The sequence below is a fragment of the Artemia sp. Qi Xiang Cuo genome, chromosome 19, assembly GCF_049724085.1.
Source record: "Artemia sp. Qi Xiang Cuo chromosome 19, ASM4972408v1, whole genome shotgun sequence".
NCBI classification, from domain to species: domain Eukaryota; kingdom Metazoa; phylum Arthropoda; class Branchiopoda; order Anostraca; family Artemiidae; genus Artemia; species Artemia sp. Qi Xiang Cuo.
The window spans coordinates 33,375,222-33,399,966 of record NC_142812.1 but is presented as its reverse complement, the minus strand read 5'-3'; the positions used below and the strand labels follow the sequence as shown (position 1 = coordinate 33,399,966).

Sequence of the window (24,745 nt, the reverse complement as noted above, 5' to 3'; positions counted from 1 at the left end):
ATACCAAAACGTTAATTTTTTTTTTAATTTAAAGCAGAGACGGTATCCTATCAAGGTGGTATCCAGAGGGGGGGGGGCATAGGGAAGTATTATATTTAAATGATAATATCTTGAATTTCTTTTATTGATAGCAGGGATGCCAAAAAATTAATTTTTTTTTAATTTAAAGCAAAAAATGCAAAAGGGAGTGTCAAGGGAGGTGGGATTTTGCAAGAATATGACAGTTTGGTTGCTACCAGTAGCTAGGCTACTAGGTGGAGTATTCTGTCAACGTGTACGGCGAATGAGTAGAGAAAGTAAATTTGTAAATTTAAGCTGTGATTTGAGAAAGACTGATGGCAACATTAATGTTTGCGGCCAACATTGATCGCGCCAGCGGCGCGCCGCCTCTGTTTTTGGCCCCGCCGACTCCGGGGTTTACCTGTATGTTCTTTCTATTAAACAAACAAGAGAAGTACTAGTGCAGATATCTATTTCAACAAAGAAGGGGAGAGGAGGGCAAATTATTTGAAATGGCAAAAAACAAGTGGTTTGTATAGATTTATAAAAAATATAAGAAATCATAATTAATCAGGTTACTTGTGGATGCGTGGCTGATAGCAGCTTCATGAAGCATACGTCCATCTTATAATTGGCCAAAAAGTGCCTTGTACGTTTCAGGGTGAGCGCAAATATGCATTAAACGTCGTGATTGATTATAGGTTTCCTAATTTCAAAACTTCTGCAAGCGAAAAAAAGAACAGTTCATTAAATTGAAAAAAAAAACCAACAAAAACAAAAAAAAGAAAAAAGAAAACAGCAAGCCACATTAGCACATTACAGTCGGACTTGAAATAGACCAGCTTTCGTGATATACTTCACCCCTTTAAATGGCTTGTATCTTTCACCATACATGTCCAGACGATTCACTTTCAAACCAGACGCAGCCAGCTGGTTAACACAAAATCGGACCTTGAAAATCAATAATACATCCATAATAAAATTAATAATACAAAAATAATGCATAAAAAAAGAAACCACAAGTCCGGAAATAAACTCAGGAAGACACAATTCTAAATAGCAAAACTCGTGAAATAAATTACAGGTCCGTAACATACGGTTGATGATTCGGATGGCATGGCAAGGAGTTTTCTACGGGGACACTGCTACTTCTCCCCTAGCTAAATCCATGGATATACAAAATTTATTTAGTTATTTAACCTCTAAAAGAGGTTCGACTCCCATCTGGATCTAGATAATTTTCAGAGCTCAACACGTTCTTATAAACAAAACTGATAACCGCGTAAAATTAAGGGAAAGGTAATTTTAAAGTTTTTTTCTTTTTAGGCTGGCCTATAATTTTCTTGGAGGAACTATTTCTCCTCCCCAAGACCGAAATACGATGTGTATTTCGAGGATAACATTTCTAAGATCAACGAGAACTCTTTGTACTCACAACGTAGAGGGTTCATTTCTCTCCCTGTTGTACACACAATTTTATGAATTAATGCCTAAAATTTATGTCACCAATAATCGTTACGAACAAGCGTTCATCACCTATCTACATAAACTTTCGTAACTGATATATGGAAGGAGGAACAATGTCAAAGCCGCACCACGAAACTATAGCTTTTGTATCTGACCACGGTGGATAATTTAAAAATATCAGATTTCGGCCGAGCGATCAAGAAATTTGAAATGAGTTTGAGCATGGGTTACCTTTTTAATGTCACTATAATTGTGTTAAATCCGCAAGAACTGGTCATCAACAAACGCGGGACATAAAAATAGAAATTAGAAAGTCTACATAATGCTGCATCTTGGCCGATTTACTTGGACAGTATATTGTGTACATACATACATGTATATATTTCACGTCAAAATTATATATATAAAAAATTTCCGGGAACATATATCAGACGTTTGGACTGAATTATACATTGAACAAACGCCCATGAAAAGCACAAAAAGTCGTTCTGGTTTAACACATGGAGGAGAAATGAGTCAATGCGCATTTTGTGCACATGCAAGGTGCAACGTGGATTTTGAGGCATTCTGGATGCAGGGAAATGATAAGTGCAATGAGTTTGCAAGACTAATGTTTCAGCATAGTGGGAAAACTATGTGGTCACATCCTTCAATTTTTATGAATCAATGTCAAATTGTTTTTCAGCATGGAATTTCTTGTGGTTTCATAACAAATATATTTTTTTTTAACTTTTCAATTATTTCAGGATGTCGGTCAAAAAAGCATACAGAAATTTTTAATGGAGGCCAAAACGAATTTTGGGCAATAATATGGATGCCTGGTTTTAGTATGGTAATTAGAATGTTGCCTATGTTAGCATGTTACCTATCATATACAATAAAATCTTTTCTTCTCCAATTAGTTCCACTCGTAGTACTTTCGTTTTATTTCTATTGTCCTTTACGATATGGTTAAGAAGAGTTCTTAACCAAAAGTTGGTTCTTTACGCTAATATTTAAATTTTGTCACAATTCTTTAAAAAAGGTTCCTGAAACACAAAGGTCGTTTGTTAGATTAGAACAATAACAAAGGTCGTTCGTTAATTAGAACAATAAGTAACTTTTTTAAGTGCCGATAAACTTTAGCTTGAAGAGCGAGGTGTTAAGCAGTGGCAACCCCCCTCATATACGTAATAATTTCTTTTCGTTTTAAGTTTTAATGCTGCTCCTTACTTTTAGTTAAAATAACTTGTTTTTTTTATTCAATCACGCTTAAAAACCGAACAACTGTGGTCCAAAATGAGGTATTTTTATGGTTATGACAGGTATAAAAAAAGGAATATTGGCTAATTTTACCCATTCTCAGTAATATTTAAATGTCGGGTAGAAGCTTTTCGGTCTCGGTAATGTTTCGATACTTCTGTGAACTGTTTTTTTTTCCTTCTGAAGATTAAGGCTCCAACGTTGTCATTCTCAACTCCTCCTGTAAAGTACTCCACAATCGCACACAAGCTTTTTAGTGGAGAGGGGGGCAAATTGACGTTTCTGTGGAATAGGTCCCAAAAGGTTATTTTTGAATCCTGATTTTGTATTTCTCTGTCCTAAAGATGAATTTTGTGCGGCAACATTCCCCGTTCCTTTGAATTCATTACGGTGCTGAGGTGTGATGGATTTTACAACGAAAGGAGGAGGGGGGGGGGTTGTTCAAAGAATCCCAACCCCTTGAAAAGGCTAAAAATACCACTAATCTTTGGTATTTCCAAACGCCTTCCCCTCCCCTTCAAATCTTGTCTTGGGTTTCCCTTTTGTTAGGCGTGATCATTTTGAACTAAAGGATGTAGAAAAAAGAAACGAGGTCAATTTGAAAGACAAGTCCTTTGTTGAGACCCTTTGTTGAGGCTACTAAGATTTGTAGGAAACCGCTTTTAAGCATTTTTGGCCGCGGAACAAAATTTTAAGTGCTCAAATCATGCCTTTCATTTGCAAATACATTACTATGCAGTCCATAATTCACTTATTGTAAATAACTGAAAAGAAATCCGCTTCTTCACATGAAAGTAAAGGAGGACATCCAAACTTAAAATGAAGATATTATATTAAATATGAGGAGGGTTGCCGCGCGCGCAGCTTCCTGCTCTTTAAGGTAAAAGTACCATATACTTTGAAGAAAGCTCATGAAGATACAACAAAAACATAATTTTGGGAATCGCTAGTTTTTTATTTGAATATGCTTTAAAAAAAATTGGACTTAAACATCGGAGTTTTCAATATATATATTATACCCGTATTTAAATGTGAATACACTTAAATAATTGTAGCCATTTAAAAGAAATGTAATAAAGAGCGCAAAACAACTATACAACAATTATTATCACTTTTTGAATCACAAGTTTAGTACAAATAGCAAGAGGTTGAAAAAAGCGAGGGACAGCCCCCCTATATTTAGGAAATTTTTGTACACCTAAATATTTTGATGTCACTCTCTACTTTCACTTGAAACAGCTTGTCCTTTTTTCTAATTACTAGTAAACATCTTTTAATTTTAAAACGATAATGTGGTGATTTTAACAGTAAATAAAAGTACTTACATTAATAACTGGATTTGAGGCAGGTATTGTTGCGCCTGACTGAAGAGCAATCTACAACGAGACAAAAAAACAGATCAATCAAAAGACAGCTGTACACAAACAGTTCCAGATTTGGTAGAATTCGGACAAAGCTTCAATCAAACAGGAAAATTAAGACCTCGATAGGATAAATTGGGATGTCATATTTCGATTATTCAAGTTAAATAGTTTTCTTTGTCTTTTTTTTTTTACCTTTGAGGCATAAAATCAGAGGCATACACTTTGGTGGTCCTCCGAGCAAAATCGATCAAGCCCATAAAAAAACAATGGGAAAATTCAATAAGTCCATACATCAATGGTACTGATTATAATATATTAGTAATTTCCGCGACTAAATGTCCAAATCTTTTCTTTGAACTTATTTAGGTATTTGAGTACGAAGAGAGTGTATATACACTTTTCAGTGTGAACTTTATCAAACTGGCTTTTTAGATGTGTACGGCATCCAAACGATTTTGAGTCATTTTTAAGGAACATCCAAATGAACATAAAAGGTTAGGTCTCAATCTAGTACTTTGATAATAATAAAACCATGGATTCAATCGATTTGGGATTCGAACAAGTTATTGTTAAATACAACAGCTTAGGTCTAAATGAAAAATTAGTCGCTCGTTGCAATGGCTGGCATACAACAAGCTGAGCAGAAAACAAAATAATAGGCTTAATATAATTGAACAATAAATTCTTATCTAATTCGGAGACAAAAGGGATAAATACATCAACGATTGTAAAAAGCTGTTGAATTATATATATATATATATATATATATATATATATATATATATATATATATATATATATATATATATATATATATATATATATATATATATATATATATATATAAAATTATCTCATAATAAGAAAGAAAGAAATAAGGAGTACAGAGCAATAGGTTAATAGTGACAAATTCCTTGCTGTTAAACAAAACTGACAAACTGTTAAACGACTTGTTTTAGCTTTGCCTTAGTTTTGAATACTCTCTTTTCAAATTCTATAACTCTTCACCTGACAAAACAAATGTTCCCCTTTATCTTCCCTTGTTGAAAAAAAGCTTTAAGATTATGTTGCTTGATTTGTCATATTTTATTCCATATATAAAATAAATTGTGAAACTAGATTAACTATGCAACTGCCTCTAAGAAATCATTGGCTTGGATTGTACTTATCAATTTTATTTTGTTTGACTTAAGAACATTCAGGCCCATGAAGAGTTCTTCGGAACATGCTTTAAACCGTTAATGCTCTATGATTTAAAAGGTGAAAAAGAAATCGAATGATTCAAGACTTAAAACTTTTTAGAAAATAAAATCGAAAGGAAAATGCTTACGCTTCCTTTACAGCCTGGCAGCTTTGTAGGATCAATTTTTCCGATATCCCAGAGAAGAAGACGAGTAACAGAGTCAAACGAAGCTCTACCTTGTGTAACAGTGAGTGTGCAATTTAACACCGATTTTGGCATAGAAATCTCCAAAACAACATTCTCAACCTATAATTAAGCAGATACAACATCTTACAAGTGATAACATAGCTTACAATTTGAATGGTCAACAGGAACGTCCGAACGAGAAGAGAGATAGGGATGTGCCCAGGGGAGAAAGCCCCGGGCCCTGGGTCATTTGAAATCCTAAATTTTCCTGAGTTTCTGGAAACTTTTCATTCTAATTTTCAAATTTTAGCTTTTTTTTATTATTGCCCCACATCATAAAGAATATACCTAGGTACATACCAAGAAGGAGAGGAGAGGATAAGACCAGATTCACGAAACAATAAACTAAGAGGTTTTGACAACAAACCAATTAACTAAATCAATGAGGAATAGTTGACGAAGGATATATTAGCGGTTTTATTTTTAAACAGACAAGTAACGACAGGCATAAAAGAGGAAACAGCGCATTCCCTTTCGCAAAGACCCCGTGAAAAATATTATGCCTTCTTTTCGGAACACAAGTATCAAGTCCTTCCAGCCGCGAGACAAAAGAGGGTTACTTTACCAATTGCATGCAAAATTTACTGAAACTTGTACAAAATCGACTTGTTACATTTTACTGAAACGTATGAACTAATTGCAGGGTTCGGCCGCGACGAGGTGCGCGAAAAAATTGACTTTAGTTACTTGAGGATATAAAAAAAAGTGACAAAAAGTGACTACTCAGAAGCCGTCAGAGCATAGGCAGATGACAAGGATTCCAATTACTGCCGTAAGATCATCACTGACCTATGACAGCCCAAGAAGTTACGGACAGAAAGGTTGAAATCCTTATTTTTTTTTTCAACTGATTTTATTTACTAATACAAAACGATAACTTCAATAAATTTATGACTTCGATTATGGTACTAGGAACGAAAACTGATCTTCGGTAAAGAAAAAACTTCAGTTATTCAAAAATAAGGGTCAGCCACGACTAGGTATAAGCAATCACTAGATATTGTGTCATCACTTCTTTGACTTTTTCGATAGGCGATCAATTAGTTCGGATTTCCTCTTAAGAACAAGTACTTCAACCGATTTAACATCATCTGCCCTTTCCCTTTCTTCAGAGCGAGCTTTTAATGCTGCTTCCAGTACACTTTGAGCAAAACCAATGTCCAGAAAGTCCTTCTCTTCCACAGCTTTCTTCAACCGTTCCCCTGCCTCTCTCAGAAGGGTATCACCTATTTTCTTCTTCTGCTTAACCATCTCTTTTTTCGTACAATGTCTGACTCTCGGTCCGCTATTTTCTGCTTCTTCCGCGCCATCTCCTGGATTTCTTGTTCAGCATCTTTCTTATCAGCTTCAAGCTTCTCTCTCTCTGAGTCTTCCTGTGTTCGCTCAATAAAGTATAATTTATAGCTGGCTCTAGCTGATCAAGCCGGACAAAGTAGCTTCTTTGTGATCAGCACACGCTCTGGTCTGTTCTCATAGTCACAGAGCGCATCCACAACAAAAGTCTTAGCGTTCAGTGTCCACTCTTCTGTACGCGCTTGAAGGCTAGTCATCAGCAGAGCTGACCGAGAAAATCCTCTCTCTACGTCTGCACTTCCATGACAGAGCGAGAGAGCTGCCCGGACGATCCGACCTAAGGCCTGATATTTGGTTTCACCAAATGGTGTCTTCAGTTCCAGGATCTTTTGCCAATAGCTGTTGATTGGAGTACTCTCCGTGGTGGCGGCACGAGATCTGACTGTAATAACAACCGTTCTCCCTGGACTTGCTCGATGTCCGTCTCAAATCGAAGTTCCCTCACGATGTGGAGGATATCACTGCAACTCGCTCTTTGGCAATCTGGACTGGGAGGGCTTAGGCAGGCAAGGCTTGGGAAAAACTCGTTGTTCACAGGGCATTTTTTCAGCAGGTACTGTACAGCATCTTTGATATGCTTCCTGATTCTCAGGAAAAATTTCCTGTCTTTCAGAATAACTTTCGAAGAATCAAGGGCAGCCAGGACCGTTTCATTAAACAAGGGTTGCTGTAGGTAAACATCTGCAGTAATATCTAAGCCTTCGCAATCACCGAGGATCCGAAGATTGACATCACCAGCCGGCACAATCTGCCTCAAAAGAACTGTGCATGACCGTCTCAGCTCAAACTTTACCACATGAATTAACGGCTCCTGTTGTTGAAATACACCAGTAAAAGCAGTGAAAGTTGCTGCAGAGCTTACAATGAACTCAATTTCGGCTTTCATTGTTTGCTTTTTTTAGCCAACTTACAATTTTCAAATATTTTGCATTTGACATCAAGTACTTCAGACTATTTTTCTTTGGCACGAATTCTAGGAAATATTCTATCAATGCAGGCCACTATTCGATTGCTCCCCCTATGGTGAGCCATCTCGTAGGGACGTGCTTCACAAACCTATGCTGAGGAACTAACTTTCCGTTGGCACTGGCTGAAATTTTTTCTCTTTTCTGAGTCTACGATTGACCACACTTTCTTATTGACAGCTGGGCCATCCCTTACAAGCATCAGCAATCTCTGAAGTGAAAGTCCTTCATCTTCAATACTCTGCAGGATTTTCTTACTCAGATCTTCCCTAGTTGCATGTCCCATATAATATGTCCGAAAATGCCGAGTAACCACTTGTTTCCGCTCTTTTGACCAGTATTGAACGCTTACTTGGAGCTCCTTTACCCCATCATTGTTCGTTGTTTCACCATATTTCAGCACAAAGTCAGATTTCTGGATGTCTTTTTCGAAAGTACGGATAAATATCCTCCGTCAATAAGTATGTAATTTTTTTTAGCATTTAACGAGAAACCTTCTGGTACAGCATCGGGGAACATTGTTCAGGACACCTCGGCAATATGATCACACGAAGCTGCAGCAAAAGAACTAGCAATAGTCTTAAAAACCCAAACTATCTCCGCCCTTGACGCTGCATCTCGCTCGCAGAGCATTTCCAGATTGTTTGTTGTATACTATCGCAACTCTGTGAGTTTGGGTGGTTTCCGGTTGGAGCTGATGCAGCGAGTCTCAACTGACGGTGGTTTAACATAACAGAAGCATTGTTTCTGTGATCTTGCGCGGCTGCATGCCGAAGAAGGGCCTGGAACCCTTTCTGGCAGCTGAGTGTCTTTTTACAAATACTCAAAACGAGCAGAAATTAATATGAGTAGGGTTCTAAACCCCTAAGCTTTCTAAAAGCCAGAATACAATTTGTACTCTACTGAAAAAACTCTTTTAATGTTTTCATTTTTATAACTTTAAGAAATCGAAATTTAATTATGATTTTAAGGAATAAATATCAGCTATGTATATTAAACTGATAATGCACACTTTTTTCAGTAAATTCATTATATATATATATATATATATATATATATATATATATATATATATATATATATATATATATATATATATACACACATTGATCTTTTTTAATAAAGTAAAACGACGGTTACGGTTCACAACAACCAAATGGATATAGGTACAGGAGTTGTAGGTGGAAAGGTTAACGTACAAGAGGACACAAGATCGGATGAAATGAAGAGAAGGGTTATTTTCCCTGAGTTCTTTTCATCGAGAAGAGCATATAATGTGCTACATTAAAGTTTTTAATGAATTTTAGGTCTAGTTTTCTCACACGGGCTAGAGGGGAAAAAAAATTCCGCTACTTGTATCATATAGCCCCTACCTAATATTCTTCTAATATCTTTCTCTTGCGCTCAATCCTAATGAAATATACCTATGTATGATAAAAATATAATACTTTAGAAACAAATTTGGGCTGTATATTTGCACATTCGGGGGGGGGGAAGAATATCGGGTCTGCATGCCAAATGTGTTAGGTACAAGTATTCTGCATACTATGAAGTAAGAATTGTTTTCTACCTTCACACTGTCCCAATACTTCTCCTCCACCCCCCCCCCCCTTTCTAATGTGCAAATATATAGCGCAAATTATATATTCTCCATCTATTCTATCATTTCCCTTAATTTTGTCTCATGCTAAAAAAAAAAAAAAAAAAAAAAAAAAAGAAAAAAAAAAAAAAACCATTCTATAATGCGTCAACAACTTGAGCGGTAGGGAGTATATCATACAAGTACCAAATTTCCATTAATTTTTTAGATTATACACAAAGTTAAATGTGTGATGGAGATGAAGATTTTTTTTTGCCATTAGAAATACATGATGGTGTAAAGGAAGCTGCTCAGCCATGTTTAGGTTGGAAAAGTATTAATAATAGGATTCTAGTGGCTCATTCGAAGACTAAAAAGTGCAATGTATCAGTCATAGCAGAACATGCTCTTGGAAAACTGACTTATGGATATCGTGTTGACTCAGGTGAACTTTACTTACAGCTAAAGGAACAAACAGATAAGACCCCAGGTAAAACTATGGTATTTTTATTAGGGGATTTTACTACTCAGCTTGGTAGAAATAGAGATACATGGTATCCTAGCCTGAGTAAATTTGGTGTAGGAAACGAAAATAGTAACGGTTGCAGACCACTGTATTTTTTTTTCTTTATATTTGGTATAACAATCTAGTTATAACCAATATTTGCCCACAGTATGGTTTTAGGAAGAGGATGCGTCGACCCACTTTTCATTCTTAAATTAATAACTGAGAAGAGCCGGAGTCATCAGACCTCTTCAGGCCTCAGCTTTATAGATTATGAACAAGCGTCTGATTCAGCGAATAGCAGAGCTTTAGCGAAGGTCGTATCCTTGTATGGTAAACCAGATAAGTACATTAAAGTGATTAGTGCCATATACGAGAACAACATTTGTGCAGTTAAGGCAGGAAATGAGGTTACTAGCGGGTTTCGTATGCAATCAGGAGTTATGCAGGGTTACATTCTATCTCCATTCATATGGGTTATTTTGATGGAATTTGTCCTAAGGAGCACGGCAAAGGTTATGGGAGAGCAGTGAAACAAATGGGAAAGTTAAACTCTCATACACTTAGATTAGGCTGATGATTTTAGCGTCTTAGACGAAAATGTTAGCAAAATGAATGATTTTTTGGCAGTTTAAGAGCTCAAAGCGCAAGAATAGGCTTGAAAATTAATGTCAAGAACACTAACTCACTTAGACTGGGAATAAGTGAAGGTGAAGAGGTGATATTGGATAAGAGGAAGATTGATGAAGCGGAAAGCTTCATTTACCTAGGTAATATTATTGGTAAAGATGGCGGATGCAGTAAAGATGTTATAAGTAGACTAGCCATGGTCCGGGATGTTTTTTTTCACAGCTTTAAAAGTTTGGTAGAATAGGAAGATAAGTCTGCGAACCAAGATTAGAATATTTACAGCTACAGCAATGACAGAGGTTAAGCATGGTTCGAAAACGTGGGTGCTCCGAAAGATGGACGAAAACTTTTTAGATATTTTCTAGAGGTACTGTATGCGAATTGTTTTGGGTACCCGTCTGACTGACCCTATTTAAACAGTAAGCTTCACGAAAAATGTGGCTCAATCCTCTTTCTAGGGATAAAATGAGAGAAAGGTTGAGATGGCTAGGATGCCTTCTGCGGATGAAAGATGACATCCGCAGACAGTCTAAGTCCTTTTCGGCTAACAGTCTAAGAACAAACAAAAAGTCGTCTCGGAATTGGGTGGGAGGAGGTGATAAGGGAGGATTAAAGGGAGATTGACATTTCTTGGAAGGATGTAAAGTGATTATCTTTAAATAGATTAAGATGCAAGAGGAGCAAGCGTAGATGTGTTGGCCTCAAGCGGCTTGATGCTGCAGTTAGTTGTTACCATTAGTAGTAGTATCGTAAATACATATCCCTCCATGAAAAAGGTCAAAATAAACATACTTTTATGAGGAATAGAACTATAGTTACTTCTACGGTCCAGCATTTCATAAAATTCTCTGAGCTACTACTTGGAACTAGGCCTAATACATAAAAAAATTACTTTGTTTTTTAGAATGGCGTTTTTTTTATATTATTTAGTCCTGAATAACAGTCAATATACTACCCCCCCCCCAATATAAAAATGTAAAAAAATATATTTTTAAGGGGCCTAAAAATGTATCTAATCTAATAGGTCTAGAACTTCATAAAAATAGTTGAGCTACATTTGAAACTAGGCCTAGTAAGTACATAAAAATCATTAATCCTTTTTGTAGAACAGCAGCGTGATAAAGATTTCCCCCCTCCCCTATTTTCACTTTGTTGGTCGAATAATTGCGAGTTTTTTTTAGGAAGACAAAGACTAAAAGAAAGGAATTCTGTTTACATCCCATTTTAAAGATATTTTTCATTTTCAAAAATAATTACTTAACTATCAAATTCTCAAAGGGCCCTTGTGGCATTATTATAATTCACATGAAGCTAATGAGCTGTAATTCTCGGTCATAGTGGACTGTGGTTCACTCCTTGCAAGGATGAGCTATTGCTACAACCATGGTGCCAACCATGATGCATATTTAACACAAACTCATCATGACAATGATGAATTATGGATTACAAAATTCATTTCTGAAGAGGAAGATAATAATGAAAAATTGAAATCGATAATTTGTTTGCTAATGGATTTGGTTATACTGTCTTGTCCTAGGTGATTGGATGGATGAGTAAGGTCAAGTACTCATTAATCTCAATTACAAAATTAGTAAGACAGTTTTTTTTTTTTTTTTTTTTTTTTTTTTTTTTTTTTTTTACCAAATAATTACCTGTAACATATTATATGTATAAATAAAGGGACAAAATAAAACATTATTTGAGTAACAATAAAAGACATAATTTAAGTGGAAAATAACAGAGAAATGTGTTTGGTATTTGGCGAAACCAACCAAGAATAGAGAAAGACTGCTTGAGGCATTCCTGGTACAAGAAATTTAGTAATAAATAGTAGCAGCACAAAACAATAAATTGCCTGAGCAGATAACACAGCTCGTACGGTAGAATATTTGCAAAAGACTTACAGTTTTACCCATTGTTGTCCTAGGACCAACTGTCAAATCCATTTTTCCACCGGTGCCTTCTCTGAATATTATGTTATGCTTGACATAAATAGGAATGGCTACAATATTGTTCGAAGCAACGTGATACGACATCAGTGTAAAGTTGCCATCAGGAGGGATAAAACTGAGTACCCGTTCAGCCTAAATTATTTCAGTGTTGTTTTTAAACTGTTAAAGATAAGATACACTGAGACTGATATCCTTTCAGATCATTTTTAGATTTCTAATATTGGGAAAGAGGATCAATATTGTTAAACACGTGTATAATCCTATTAAACAGCCTATCGAGAAGATTCAAAGGACAGGAAAATTTGGGTAGGTAAATAAAGCAAGAACATATGAGAGGGCGAGAATAATTAAAATAATAGTAAGTCAAAAATAGGGGGTAACAAAGATGATTGGGAGAAGGGAGAAAAGGCCAGAGGAAAGAGTTACCAACAGAAAGCATACCAAAAAAATGTTTGGCAATGTAGAAAAGCTGTTTCTAGCTCTTTAGATTCGCAGAATGGTCGAAGCCATCGGGAGTGGTGAAATATACTCTAATTTAAGAAACTAAACTCGGGAGTAAAGAGGGTTAAGTTTTTCACACCAAGCGAACTATTAACCGCTAGATTTAAAGAAGAAATGACCGAGTAGACAGAGTTTCAAAAAAGTATAAATTTCAAGATCATTAAGGCCTTTGGTATCTTTTGTTGAATTGGCGCAGAAAGTCCTTTAAGGAAGAAAAATTACTTTGTGTTTCTGTAATATAGACTCTCATTAAAACATTAGGAGATTTTTTTTTTCATTTTCATTAATTTTTGTGCTGCCATGACCTGCAGGCATTATTAAACAAACCTTCTATCTATCTGACAGTTTTTTTTAGACAATCGTTAATTAGGCAGATTTCTTACAATTCAAGGATATTAATAACATAGTGATTCTTTCTTTGATGGAAAACCTTATCCTTACAGCAACTACACTGAATTACCTAACCTTGACCTTGCACTCTCAAGTATGAAGGGGATAGTTCTTTCCTACAAATTTGGATTATATATATATACAGAAAGAACAAAGTCTTAATCAAGATGCAGAGGTGAGATGCCAGATTTTTTTTTTTTTTTTTTTTTTTTTTACAAATGAAACTGGGAGTATTTAGAACGGTGTGCGTGTAATTGATCCCCCGATTATTGAATTCTGTTTATCTAATCCCATTTCTAACTAAAAACTCGTTCGATCGAAACCCCGTTTAACCTCAACCCCATTTAACTAAATCTCAATACAACTCAGCCCTCATTCAACTCAATCCTCATGCAAGTCGACCCCCTTTTAACTTAGCCTTGATTTAACTCAACCTTAATGCACCCTAACCCTCGTTTAGCTCGACCCCCATTCAACTCAGCCCTCATGCAACTCAACAGTCGTTAAACCGAACCCTAATTGACTCAACCCCATTCAACTCCATGGTTGAATGACCCTGGACATGAAAAGTGTTGCCAATTTCAAATGTATAAGACAGAAGAACAATCTGTAGTTTTCAAGGGCAGGTTTGCCTTAAAACGGCATAAAAAAAACAACAAAAGAATGGACCAATGAATAAAGACCATTTCATTTGTGTCAAATTTTATCACTTCAAACAGAACAGGCTGAAATACATTTTCTAGGTGTGTTGTTGATTTAAGGAGGGATGACCTGAATAGGGTTGATTTGAATGGGGGTTGAGTCAAACATGGTTGGTTTAAACGGGGATAGAGTTGCATGACGGATTTGAGTTGAACTACACCGCGTTTGAGTTAATTGGGGGTTAATTTAATCAGGGGTTAGACGAGAGTTGAGTCAAACAGCTGTTGAGTTGCACAAGGATTGAGTTAAATAGGGGGTTTAGTTGGAAGGGTTGGGTTGCACGGGGGTTCAGTTAAATAAGCGTTGAACTGAATGAGGGTCAGTTAAACGGAGGTTGTTCTAAACTAGGATCGAGTTGAAGGAGGGTTGAGTTGTATGAGGGTTCAGCTGCAAAGGGAACCATTAAGTACTTACTCTTAATGTAGTTCCCCCCCCCCAAACAAAATCAGGTTTATTTCTTGCCAGATCTTCAATCCAGGAAGATTGACAAGAGTAACGTAAAACCACTAATAGCAATACTGTCACAACTTAACAGAATAATGAAACTAACAACCCATCAAAAAATAGCTATAAATAGACCAAAGCAGCAGTCTTTTCAACGTTGAGAACTTAATGCTTAGCCAAGACCGTCTTATCAATAACTTAAGTTCGATTATTTGTTTTTACGTTCTGTTGCTTGATGTTCACAGTCCAAAAATCACAATCACTATCGTAGACAGTCTTGGATGATTCTTGCCGTTTAGCTAACATCATTACCCTCGTTTCCTCGGTCATTTAATTATGCTTGGTTGAGTTTACTTCAAAAGGTTAGTTTTCTTCTTTCTTTTTTTTGAGGGGTGGGGGGGGCAAGAAGGTGCACTGAAGACAGTTTGGCGGAGGTCTTTGCAAAAATGTCTACTTTTGTCCTTTTCGCTTCTTTTCTATCCACTGGTTCATATCACCCTCGTTTTCTTTGTTATATGACTATATTATTTTTTCTTGTTTGTCATACCATCAGCAATAACCGGGAAACTATAAAAGTAAAATTTTAAACTATACAGTAACAAATCTTCGAACCAGATTTTTGAAAACCCGAGGAAAATCCGCAACTCAGATTTTAAAAATTACAACTGAAAATAAGTTTAAGAAACACAACGATGAGTGGCGTCATTATTTGACCCATAAAAAAAAAAACAGGATTAAGCCCCAGACACTTTGGAATATCCGAAATATGCTTTTTGGAGACACCGAGTCATAGTACCCCATCTAAGAGAATGGAAATATTCTAGGTTGTGTAGCAGATTACCCCATTTTCATCAAAAATTCACTACATAGAACAGTAATATTTCTCTAATTTAACCAAATTATCCATCACACCTGAACACATAATTGAGCTCAAAATTTCTCTTCAGATCTATCCATAAAAAGAGACACCCCCCCCCCCCGCCCAATCCGCAAATCATCATAAAATAGGAACCGAAAATCAATTTTATCAAATTTTAACCATGTGTACAAACAGGTCTGATTGGTAGGAAAGGAGGACTCTTGCAGAGCTAGAGGAGGGCTTATTCACTCCATTTTCAGGATGACCCTCCTCCTGTGTTCGATTATGCTGGATTATTTATACAATTTTTTTCTGGACAGCAATTTTATCTGTTATTTTAGACCCAAGCTCCCAACAATTCCAGCCAAGGGTTTATGGAGGAGCAAAGGCAGTCGTGCCTTCTCAAGGCAGAAAATGCACAGACAAAATGTGCATGAAATTTGGCTCAACCTTCTTCTATACCGTCTAGAAGGAGTCCTCCCGCCCGCCTTTGTCCCTTTATGATTTTGATTCTGCCCATAAGTGGCTGCGAAAGTTCCAAAAGTGGCAACAGTTTATTCCAGGTTACAGCGTTATTCGCAAAGCTTTTGCCAAATTTTGTTCGTGCTTTTAATATTTGTAGCTCGTGCGTTTTGATAACTTTTTGCTCGTTGACAAATCTTTCTTGTGTTGACCATATCTTCATTACTATAGTATTTTTGATTTTTGACTAACAGATACTATGTTTGGGCCATGGCATTGAAAACGTATCTTGTTTATAATAAATGATTTGATTGAATCAGTTAAAACTATGGAATTACTCAGTCCAATCCTTATTATCATTTTTGCTTTTACGATATCATTATTTTAGCAGCCCAATTCCTTTTACATTGTTCCAAAAAAGTTAGGGGTAGGTGCAGATTAAAAAAAGAAATCCAGGAAGAGGATGCTAGAAACGCATCTCTAAAAGTTCCATAAGAAAGAAATATGTTTAATTATATAACTGACTTCAACAAAAAGAAAATGTAGAAAAGAATAGAGCTTTTGTGTCAGCTATAGTTCAACACTCTTTTGATTTCTACTTCTAATACCATTAACAACTCACGTAGCACCAGGGTGCCCGTGACAAACATGTCTGCATGTGCTACAAGTCGATCCCGCCACATCTAGAGTTTTCCCTTTACTCACTCCCATGAAGATATCATTCTCTTCTTATGACAACCCACCCCAATTGAGTACATCCTACTTTTACTGCACGATTTAAAGCAGTTCAAATCTATCTCATTGTAGCCTTAGAAAGTGGGGTCAATATCCATTTTCGTAGAAGGCTTGTGAAGTTGGATATGGTGTCTTAGAGAGGAAACTTAGAAACGTAGCTAGGAATGTAATTGAAAATGCTTTAAGTTTAGTAGAGAGGAGGAGGAGCCTGTACAAGAAATATTTCAGTAGTATATAATATGAAAATGAGAAGAATGTAAGGAAAGTGGAAAAAAAAACATTCAATATGAATCAAGGAGATGTGAAGTGGAAGCAATGGATAAAATTAGAGGAAAATCTGGAAGATGCACCAGAAGGCATAATAGTAAAATATTGTACTAGTATGCTAAAAGATTGAGATGGAACAGTCAATCTGATCTCAGTGAATGACGGGAACGGGGCTACAATTAGTGATAAGGAAAATGTGTGGTAAGTGTAGTAAGGTATATGAATTTATTTTTAATTAATTAAAAAAAACTTTTTCCACAAAATAAGTTTTTCAAGAAAAGTAAAGAACTCCATTAAACCAAAAATGAGCAAAAATAAAGTCAAATAATCTACCAAGAGTGAAACTACCACAAATCAGCATCGATAAATAAATGAAACCCAAAACGGACAGAAATTACAATAAATCACCGAGTCAAACTCAAAACGAGAAGAAATTAACATGAGTAGGCTCAAAACCTCTATGCCTTCTCAAGACCAGAACATAATTTGCACTTTACTGAAAAAATATATATGTTTTTACTTTTATAACTTTAATAAATCAAATAATACTAACATTTTGATTACTATATATCAGTATATTTATATTAAACTGACAATGCACATTCGATATTATCTCGTTTGTAGTGATTTCTATTGTATCTCAAAATTGTGATTGGATTTGTTTGGGGAAAAGGTGGGCGTGAGAGCAGGGTTAATTGCCCTCCAATCACTTTCGACTATTAAAAAGGGCACTAGCCTTTTGAATTTCCAATCGAATGAGCCCTTTTTGAAGTTTCTACGACAAAGCTTTCTATAAAAAGCTTATATGCCCCCAGGGCATAACTTACAACCCTTACCCTGGGGGTCGTGGGGGAGTGTCCTCCTCAAAAACATAAATTCTATCTGGAAATCAACTACGTAGAACAAAATGGCTATCTCAAAATTCTCATTGGATGTGTTTGGGGAAATGGTGGGCGTGGAAGGGGTGTTCATTGCCTTCCAATCACTTTTGACCCTTAAAATGGCACTACAACTTTTGATTTCTAATCGAATGAGCCTCCTTTGAAGTTTTTACGACTACCCTTCCATATGAAGTGCCTCTGGAAAAATAAATTAATAATAATAATAAATAAATAATAAAACATTGGAGCCGTATCGCCTTTACTATAGGCAACGCTATAGCGTTGCCTCTGATACTACCTAGGAGAATGATCTCTCTACTTGATCGATCTTCTTGTTACCCAACATGATCTGTTCGCATTAACTGCCAAAGCTATTCTTGCACCCGACTCTTAAAACCTCCAAAATTCATTCATTTTGATAACATTTGTATCTAGGACGCTCAAATCATCAGCATAATCTAAGTCTAGGAGAATTTTACTCACTATTTGATTTCATGCTCTCCAATAGCCTTTTCCGTGCTCCTTAGGACAGAGTCTATCAAAATGATCCATATAATTGGGGATAGAATGCGACCCTGCTCAACTGAATTATTACGAAATCAGCTACTAACCTCATTTCCTACCTTAACTGCAGCATTTTATTTTTCTCGTACAAAGCACTAATGACTTTAACGTACTTATACGATATACCATTCAACGATAGGACTTTGGCTAAAGCTCTTCTATCGGCTGAATCAAACGCTTGCTCATAATCTATAACAGTAAGGACTGAAGGGGTCTGATGACTCATACTCTTCTGGATTATTAATCTAAGAGTGAAAAGAGGGCCGACAGACCACACTGTTTTCTCTTAGAACTTTGTCTGCAGTATCTCTAAGTTTAAACAGCATTATCCCACTAAGTAATTTTTTCCTATAGAAACCAATCTAATGCGTCTGTAATTGCCACACTCAGTCTTATCACCTTTCTTATAGAGGAGTGAAAATAAAGTTTAGCTCAAATCGCTGTGTACTTTCAAAAAATGATGTTCACATTCTTCAATAATTTATCTCTAACTTCACAACAACCATATCATAGGCAGCGCGATCGCGCTGCCTAAGTAAAGAACGATGTTAGCACAATGTATAATTTTTTTTTCTTTAGACCAGGGCACTTCGTATCGAAGGAGTTGTCGTAGAAACTTGGAAAAGGGCTCATTCGACTGGAAATTGGAATGACTAGTGCCTTTTTTATAGTCGAAAGTGATTGGAAGGCAACTAACCCCCCTCCCAGCCCATCATTTACCCCCACACATCCAATCAACATTATGAGACAGCCATTTTGTTCAACGTAGTTGAAAGTTCTGGAAAATACGTACTTAAGAATGACACCCCACCCTAATCCCTCAGGGCAAGGGTTGTAAGTTATGCCCTGGGGGTATATAAGGTTTTTATTTAAAGAAAGTGTTGTCGTAGAAACTTCAAAAGGGCTCATTTGATTGGAAAATTGGAATGGCTTGTGCCCTTTTTAATAGTCGAAAGTGATTGGAAGGCAACTAACACCCTTTCCACGCCCACCATTTATCCAAACACATCCAATCAAAATTTGGGATAACCATTTTGTTCAAAGTAGTTGAAAGGTCCGAAAATTATATCTTTGAGGATGACACTCCCCCCACAGCCCCCAGGGTAAGGGTTGTAAGTTATGCCCTGGGGGCATATAAGGTTTTTATTGAAAGGTTTGTCGTCTGAAGAAACAAAATCACTACAAATCAGGGTTTGGGTATCGTCTCCGTCTCTCACTGTAAAAGTCTAAAACCTACTGCGTCATTAGCGCTTTACTGAAAACTATATGCGTGTTGAACAGTCTTGGTAAGTATAAACAACATCAAATTGAATATTTGATTATATATATATATATATATATATATATATATATATATATATATATATATATATATATATATATATATATATATATATATAATGGTATTAGTTATAGAAAAATCCATCAGTTCAAGAATTTATTCACTCTAATTTTATTTTTATTTTCAATGCTGTAAGAACAGGAAAAGAGAATATTTGTAATATAATTTGTTTTCAGTGGAGCGCCAATGACGCAGTAGGCTTTTGGTTTTTATTTACAGTTAAGGAAGGGGGCAGTATCCAAACTCTTGTTTGTAACGAAACTATATTCGTCTTAAACAACTTTAGAAAGAACTAGTAAATTAAACTGAATATTTGATGTATAATGATATTAATTGCTGAAAGATCATCAGTTCAAAATTTTACTATACTTTTAATGTTTATTTTCAATATCAAGTACAAAAGAAAATATTTGTAATAAAATTGGTTTTCAGTAAAGCGCCAATGACGCAGTAGGTGTTAGACTTTTACAGTGAGAGAAGGAGGCGATACCCAAACTCTTGTTTGCCGTGATTTTTGTTCGTTTCAAGCTTGATTTGCATATTCATTTTAAGTTTCACTCGTTTTAAGATTTATTTATTCATTTACATTAATATCTGTTTGTTTGCACTGATTGTTTATTTAATTTCTGTTCGTTGTTTCATTTATACTTCAATAGCAAAATATTTTTTTTTCGTTTTAAGCTTGATTTTCATAGTTTTAAGCTTGCATTACTCGCTTTAAGATCCATTTATTCATTTATATTATTATTTGTTGTATATTTTTCCCTATGATTGTTTATTTAATTTCTGTTCGTTTTGGGTTTCATTTATTCTTTAATAGTAATTTTTGGTCGTTTTGAGTTTGAATTTTAACAGGTATTTGTATCTGCTGAGCTTAAGCTCAAAATGGCCTTTACTTTTTTTTTGAAAAACTTATTTTTCGGAGTTTTTTTTTAAATTAATTATTATTAAAGACGGGAGGGGGCCCACTGAAGATGTTAAAAGTTGAATAGCCAAGGTCCTGGGTATTTTTCACAGTTGAAAAAACCTTTGGAAGAATAGGAAGATAAGCCTGCAAACCAAGATCAGAATACTGGAAGCTACAGTGATGACAACGGTCAAGCATGGTTCTGAAGCATGGGCGCTCCGAAAGAAACAGAAGCAGTTGTTAGATGTTTCCCAGAGAAATTTTCTATGGTTTGTATTGGGTACTTATCTGACTGACCATATTTCAAACAATAAGCTGTGCGAAAAATGTGTTTCAATCCCGCTTTCTAGGGCTATAATTAGAGATAGGTAGAGATGACTAGGAACCCTTCTGCAAATGAAAGATGACAGATTGGCAAAGATTTTCCTTGTCAGCCAACCAGCTAGGGCCAAATGAAAAGCATCTCTTCATAGAACGGAGGGGGAGGAAGTTGTAAGGAAATGTTTAAGGGAAATCAAACATGTTGAGAGGGTGTAAAGAAGGACGCTTTAAATAGATTATGATACAGCAGGAGGAGTGTGGGTAGTTGTGTTGGCCTCAGGCAGCTTGGTGCTACATTGAGTTGTTAGTAGTAGTAGTAAAAGTATTATTTGATACATAGTCACTGAAACGAGTGGCTAAAAAATGGTTTAGACCAGTTTCCACAATCACAATGCAGACTTAAAAAATAAATAATCGATAATTGCTATGGTGTTTTAAATAACTTAACGAAAGAAAACAAACGAATTAATAACAAAAAAAAAAAAGTTTATCCCTCAAGGAAAATTATTCCCTGTAGATTGAACAGGGATGAAAGAAAATCTACAATACACCCTATTTATAAAGTATAAAAGAAAAGGAAAATTGTTCCTTCTGATGGTTTGCTAATGATTACGAACTGAAAATACAAACTTATAAATCAACACGTCAAGAGAGAGAACTATTTGTCAATTTACTAAAATGTCAATGTAAATCCAAAAGGGAAAAAAATCATTAAAGCTAAAAAGAACATAAAAGCTAAAAGAAGAACAAAGAACAAAAAAACAAAGAACAAAGAAGAAAAAAAGAACATTAAAGCTAAAAGAAAAGCTAAATTAGTAAAGGTCCCCAATAGCCGTAAAAACACTGAAATAAATTTCTTAATTTTTCTACTATCCAATAAAATTTATGTTGTACACTTAACGTCTTTTGAATAACCACCTTGCTCGAAAATTTTTTTTTATTTACATAAAGAAAGGTGATGTCAGAAAGAAAAAAACGAACGAAAAACAAAGAAGCAGATCTGCAATTGTTTTAAGAGAGGAGTAATAGTATTATTTCGTGTTGATAAGTAAGTTTTGTTCATATAATCAAAACATGATAAGTTTAAAAAAAAATTAGCTTAAAAAAACTTTTGTGTACTTTTAGGTCAGCCAATTAGCATCATACAATACGAAAGAATTAGACAAAGCCTCAGAAACCTAAGAAAATAATATCTACATCGGAGAGGTTTTTAAGCCAAAGATCTTTTTCCTTTGTTTTTTTTTTACCCCTTTTATGTACTACATTTACCATTACACGAGTTCAGGCATTCGAGGTTAAACAGAAAGAAAACACTCACCTCCCACTTTTTAAACCGAACACATGGATGAAAACTGACATCGTCACACAGACGAGGATTGATAAAAGACAGAGTTAAATCAGGGTTTCCACTTAGCCGAATGCAACAGTCAATGTATCCATGAATTTCAGCCATTACTGTGCCACCCATTTTATCAATTATTGCGTCTACCTAAAAAGTTAAGACGTCGATGACCTGTAACACTACACATTATAGTCAACTGACACAAAGAAAATAAAATAAAAAGAAGTGAACACCCATCTTCTAGGCTAAGGCGACGAGGCGAGTTCCGCATAAGATTAAACAGTATCAAATGAATGTGTTTGTTTCTTCTTTTCTTTCCCAGAAAAAATGAATATGAAACGGACTTGCAAGATTACGAGCCATTACGATTTGCAGTTCTTACGTACATTATTCCTAGCCTCGATAATCATTAAATTCTAGTCTAAAGAGCTACCAGGATCCTCGCATTAAATACTTTTTGGTCACCTTTGGCAAAGGTAAAATGATGCTAGGCTTATTCCCCCTGTAAAATTACCCTCACATGCGAAATTCAGCAGCCACAGAGAAAAAATGATCACTAAAATTAATGAAGAAACGAAGTAATTTTGGATAACGAAGTAACTCTACCATGTTCCAGAAGTTATGCAGAATATTTGGTGTAGAATGCTTTATACTAAGTATTTTAACATTTTTATTTTATTTCTTTTTTCGTGTTTCTGGGGGTTGGGTTATCATGGTAGGGTAAGATACCGTCTAACATTGAGGCTGTGCAGGTGATATCAAACCCAAAAGCAAACCTATTGGACATTTCGAAGTTTTGGAACAAAACAGATATCTCAAAATTTTATTTGATATCATGGCTGTTAGAGGAGGGCTGGGTTACAGAAAAGGAACCAAGAGGCAGACTGAATGCCTCCCAGTAGCTTTCGGCCTTCAAAAGGACAAAACACCTTTCAATTCTCTATCGAATTATCCCCTTCCAAGTTTTTAAAAAGCCCCTTCCATTTGAAATTGACGGGAAAAAAGTTGTTGGCACTTTTCTAGCTCTTTGTTGGGCTGCATTTTGAGGGGAAGCAATTTTTTCTTTTCCTTCTGCACCGGGTTCCCCTTAGCCAAAAATTTCATATACGTTCCAAGCCAGTTGGAAAAAAATTTGGCACGTTTTTTAACCTCCTTTGTTAGAGGAGGGACTAATTTCAGAAGGACCAATCCTTTGAACAATATTTTGTACATTAGTCCCCTTGGCCCCAGGACTTACGGCTGTCAGTTTCGAATCGATCAGGAAAAAAGTTTTCGTAAGCCTTTTGGGGCCCTTAACCACTTTCCCTTCCCAAAGCAAAACGATGATGGTCTTTTTGACCAAGAAAATAATCTCTAAAGTTTCACGTCACTTGATTCCCAAGATAAAACATGTCCCCTCGTTTTTCAACTATAAGATAAATTTGCAAAGAAATGACAGTTCGCACAACTTACAGCCTTTATCCCAGGGGCTCAGGGGGTTATGTCATTCTTGGATGCGAATTTTTGAAATTTTCAATTATTCAGAGCAAAATGGGTACCTCAAAATGTTGATCAAATGTCAAAAGGGGTTACAAAAGGACCAGATATCAAAAGGGTTCTAGGACAGGGGCTGGTTGCTCTCCAATCACTTTTGACTTAAAAAAAATGCACTATAACTGTCAATTTCTGATCGATTGAGAATCCTCCAAAGTTTCTGCAAGCACGAGAGGGGGAGGGACGAGGAGGGGACAGTTCCCCCCTATGTGGAATAAATTCTGCTCATTTTAGGGTTTAATGATACTCTTTACTTCCATAATGAAAGCGTGGACCAGGAATATTCCCAGGAATAAAGAGGGATTAGATATCCATTTCTACTCTCTCCCTTCCCCTTCCACAATATATCCTTTAATTAGAAGCATATTAGTTTAGTAAAATTACGCTTTAAAGTAAATGTCTGAAACGTATTTTCTGCCATAGGAAGGGAGGTCTCACCCTGCAGCATCCTTATTCTGGCTTAGCATAAATGAAGGGAGATGAGATATTACAATCCCCCCATACCTCTACCTATAGTCATCCAAAGGCTCATGAAGATTTAGACAATTAGTGCATTGAAATGCGCTCTTTAAGGCATCTAGCACCCTTCCCCCGCCTACTATATGACTCACCACTCCTCCTTCATTAGCTGATTTACAATTATACACCTTTCTTCGTTCTTTTTATTTGTCTTAATTTTTCTTTGGCTGTTCAATTTAACATTTGGAAAGAATTTTACAGGGGGAATGTTTTGAGTATTTTCCACGGAGGAATAAGCCGGATCCAAGGTAGAACTCATTTCTTCAGATCTAACACTTTTATAGAAATTTTTTTTCTAATTTTCTTCCCACTTAGTTATCATAAGGAATTATAACAATTAAGTGGAAGCAAATTAATTAAATTAGTGTGTACAGTTTGGCGTGATTAAATTTAAATCTAGCAATTTAGTCGGTGACGTACATATTTTGTGAAATAAAGGAGCTAAAATTTGTTTGTCCATTAAGTTGCAATTAAGGTGCTGAAATTGGCC

General features: G+C 35.8%; 1 protein-coding gene across 2 annotated transcripts in view; it reads right to left on the bottom strand.

The window, feature by feature from the left end:
* Positions 1-522: 522 nt before the first annotated feature.
* The window catches only part of cm (AP-3 complex subunit carmine), a 39,838-nt gene continuing 15,615 nt past the window's right edge, over positions 523-24,745 (bottom strand). Inside the window, exons 6-10 of one of the 2 annotated variants that reach the window (XM_089105262.1) lie at positions 22,180-22,350; positions 12,439-12,618; positions 5,404-5,562; positions 4,035-4,085; positions 523-951 (exon numbers count right to left, since the gene is read on the bottom strand). In XM_089105262.1, the coding sequence (XP_088961388.1) occupies positions 817-951; positions 4,035-4,085; positions 5,404-5,562; positions 12,439-12,618; positions 22,180-22,350 (696 nt within the window). In that variant the 3' untranslated portion in view covers positions 523-816. The remainder of the gene's footprint in view (positions 952-4,034; positions 4,086-5,403; positions 5,563-12,438; positions 12,619-22,179; positions 22,351-24,745) is intronic. The other variant, XM_089105263.1, reaches the window with a different exon arrangement.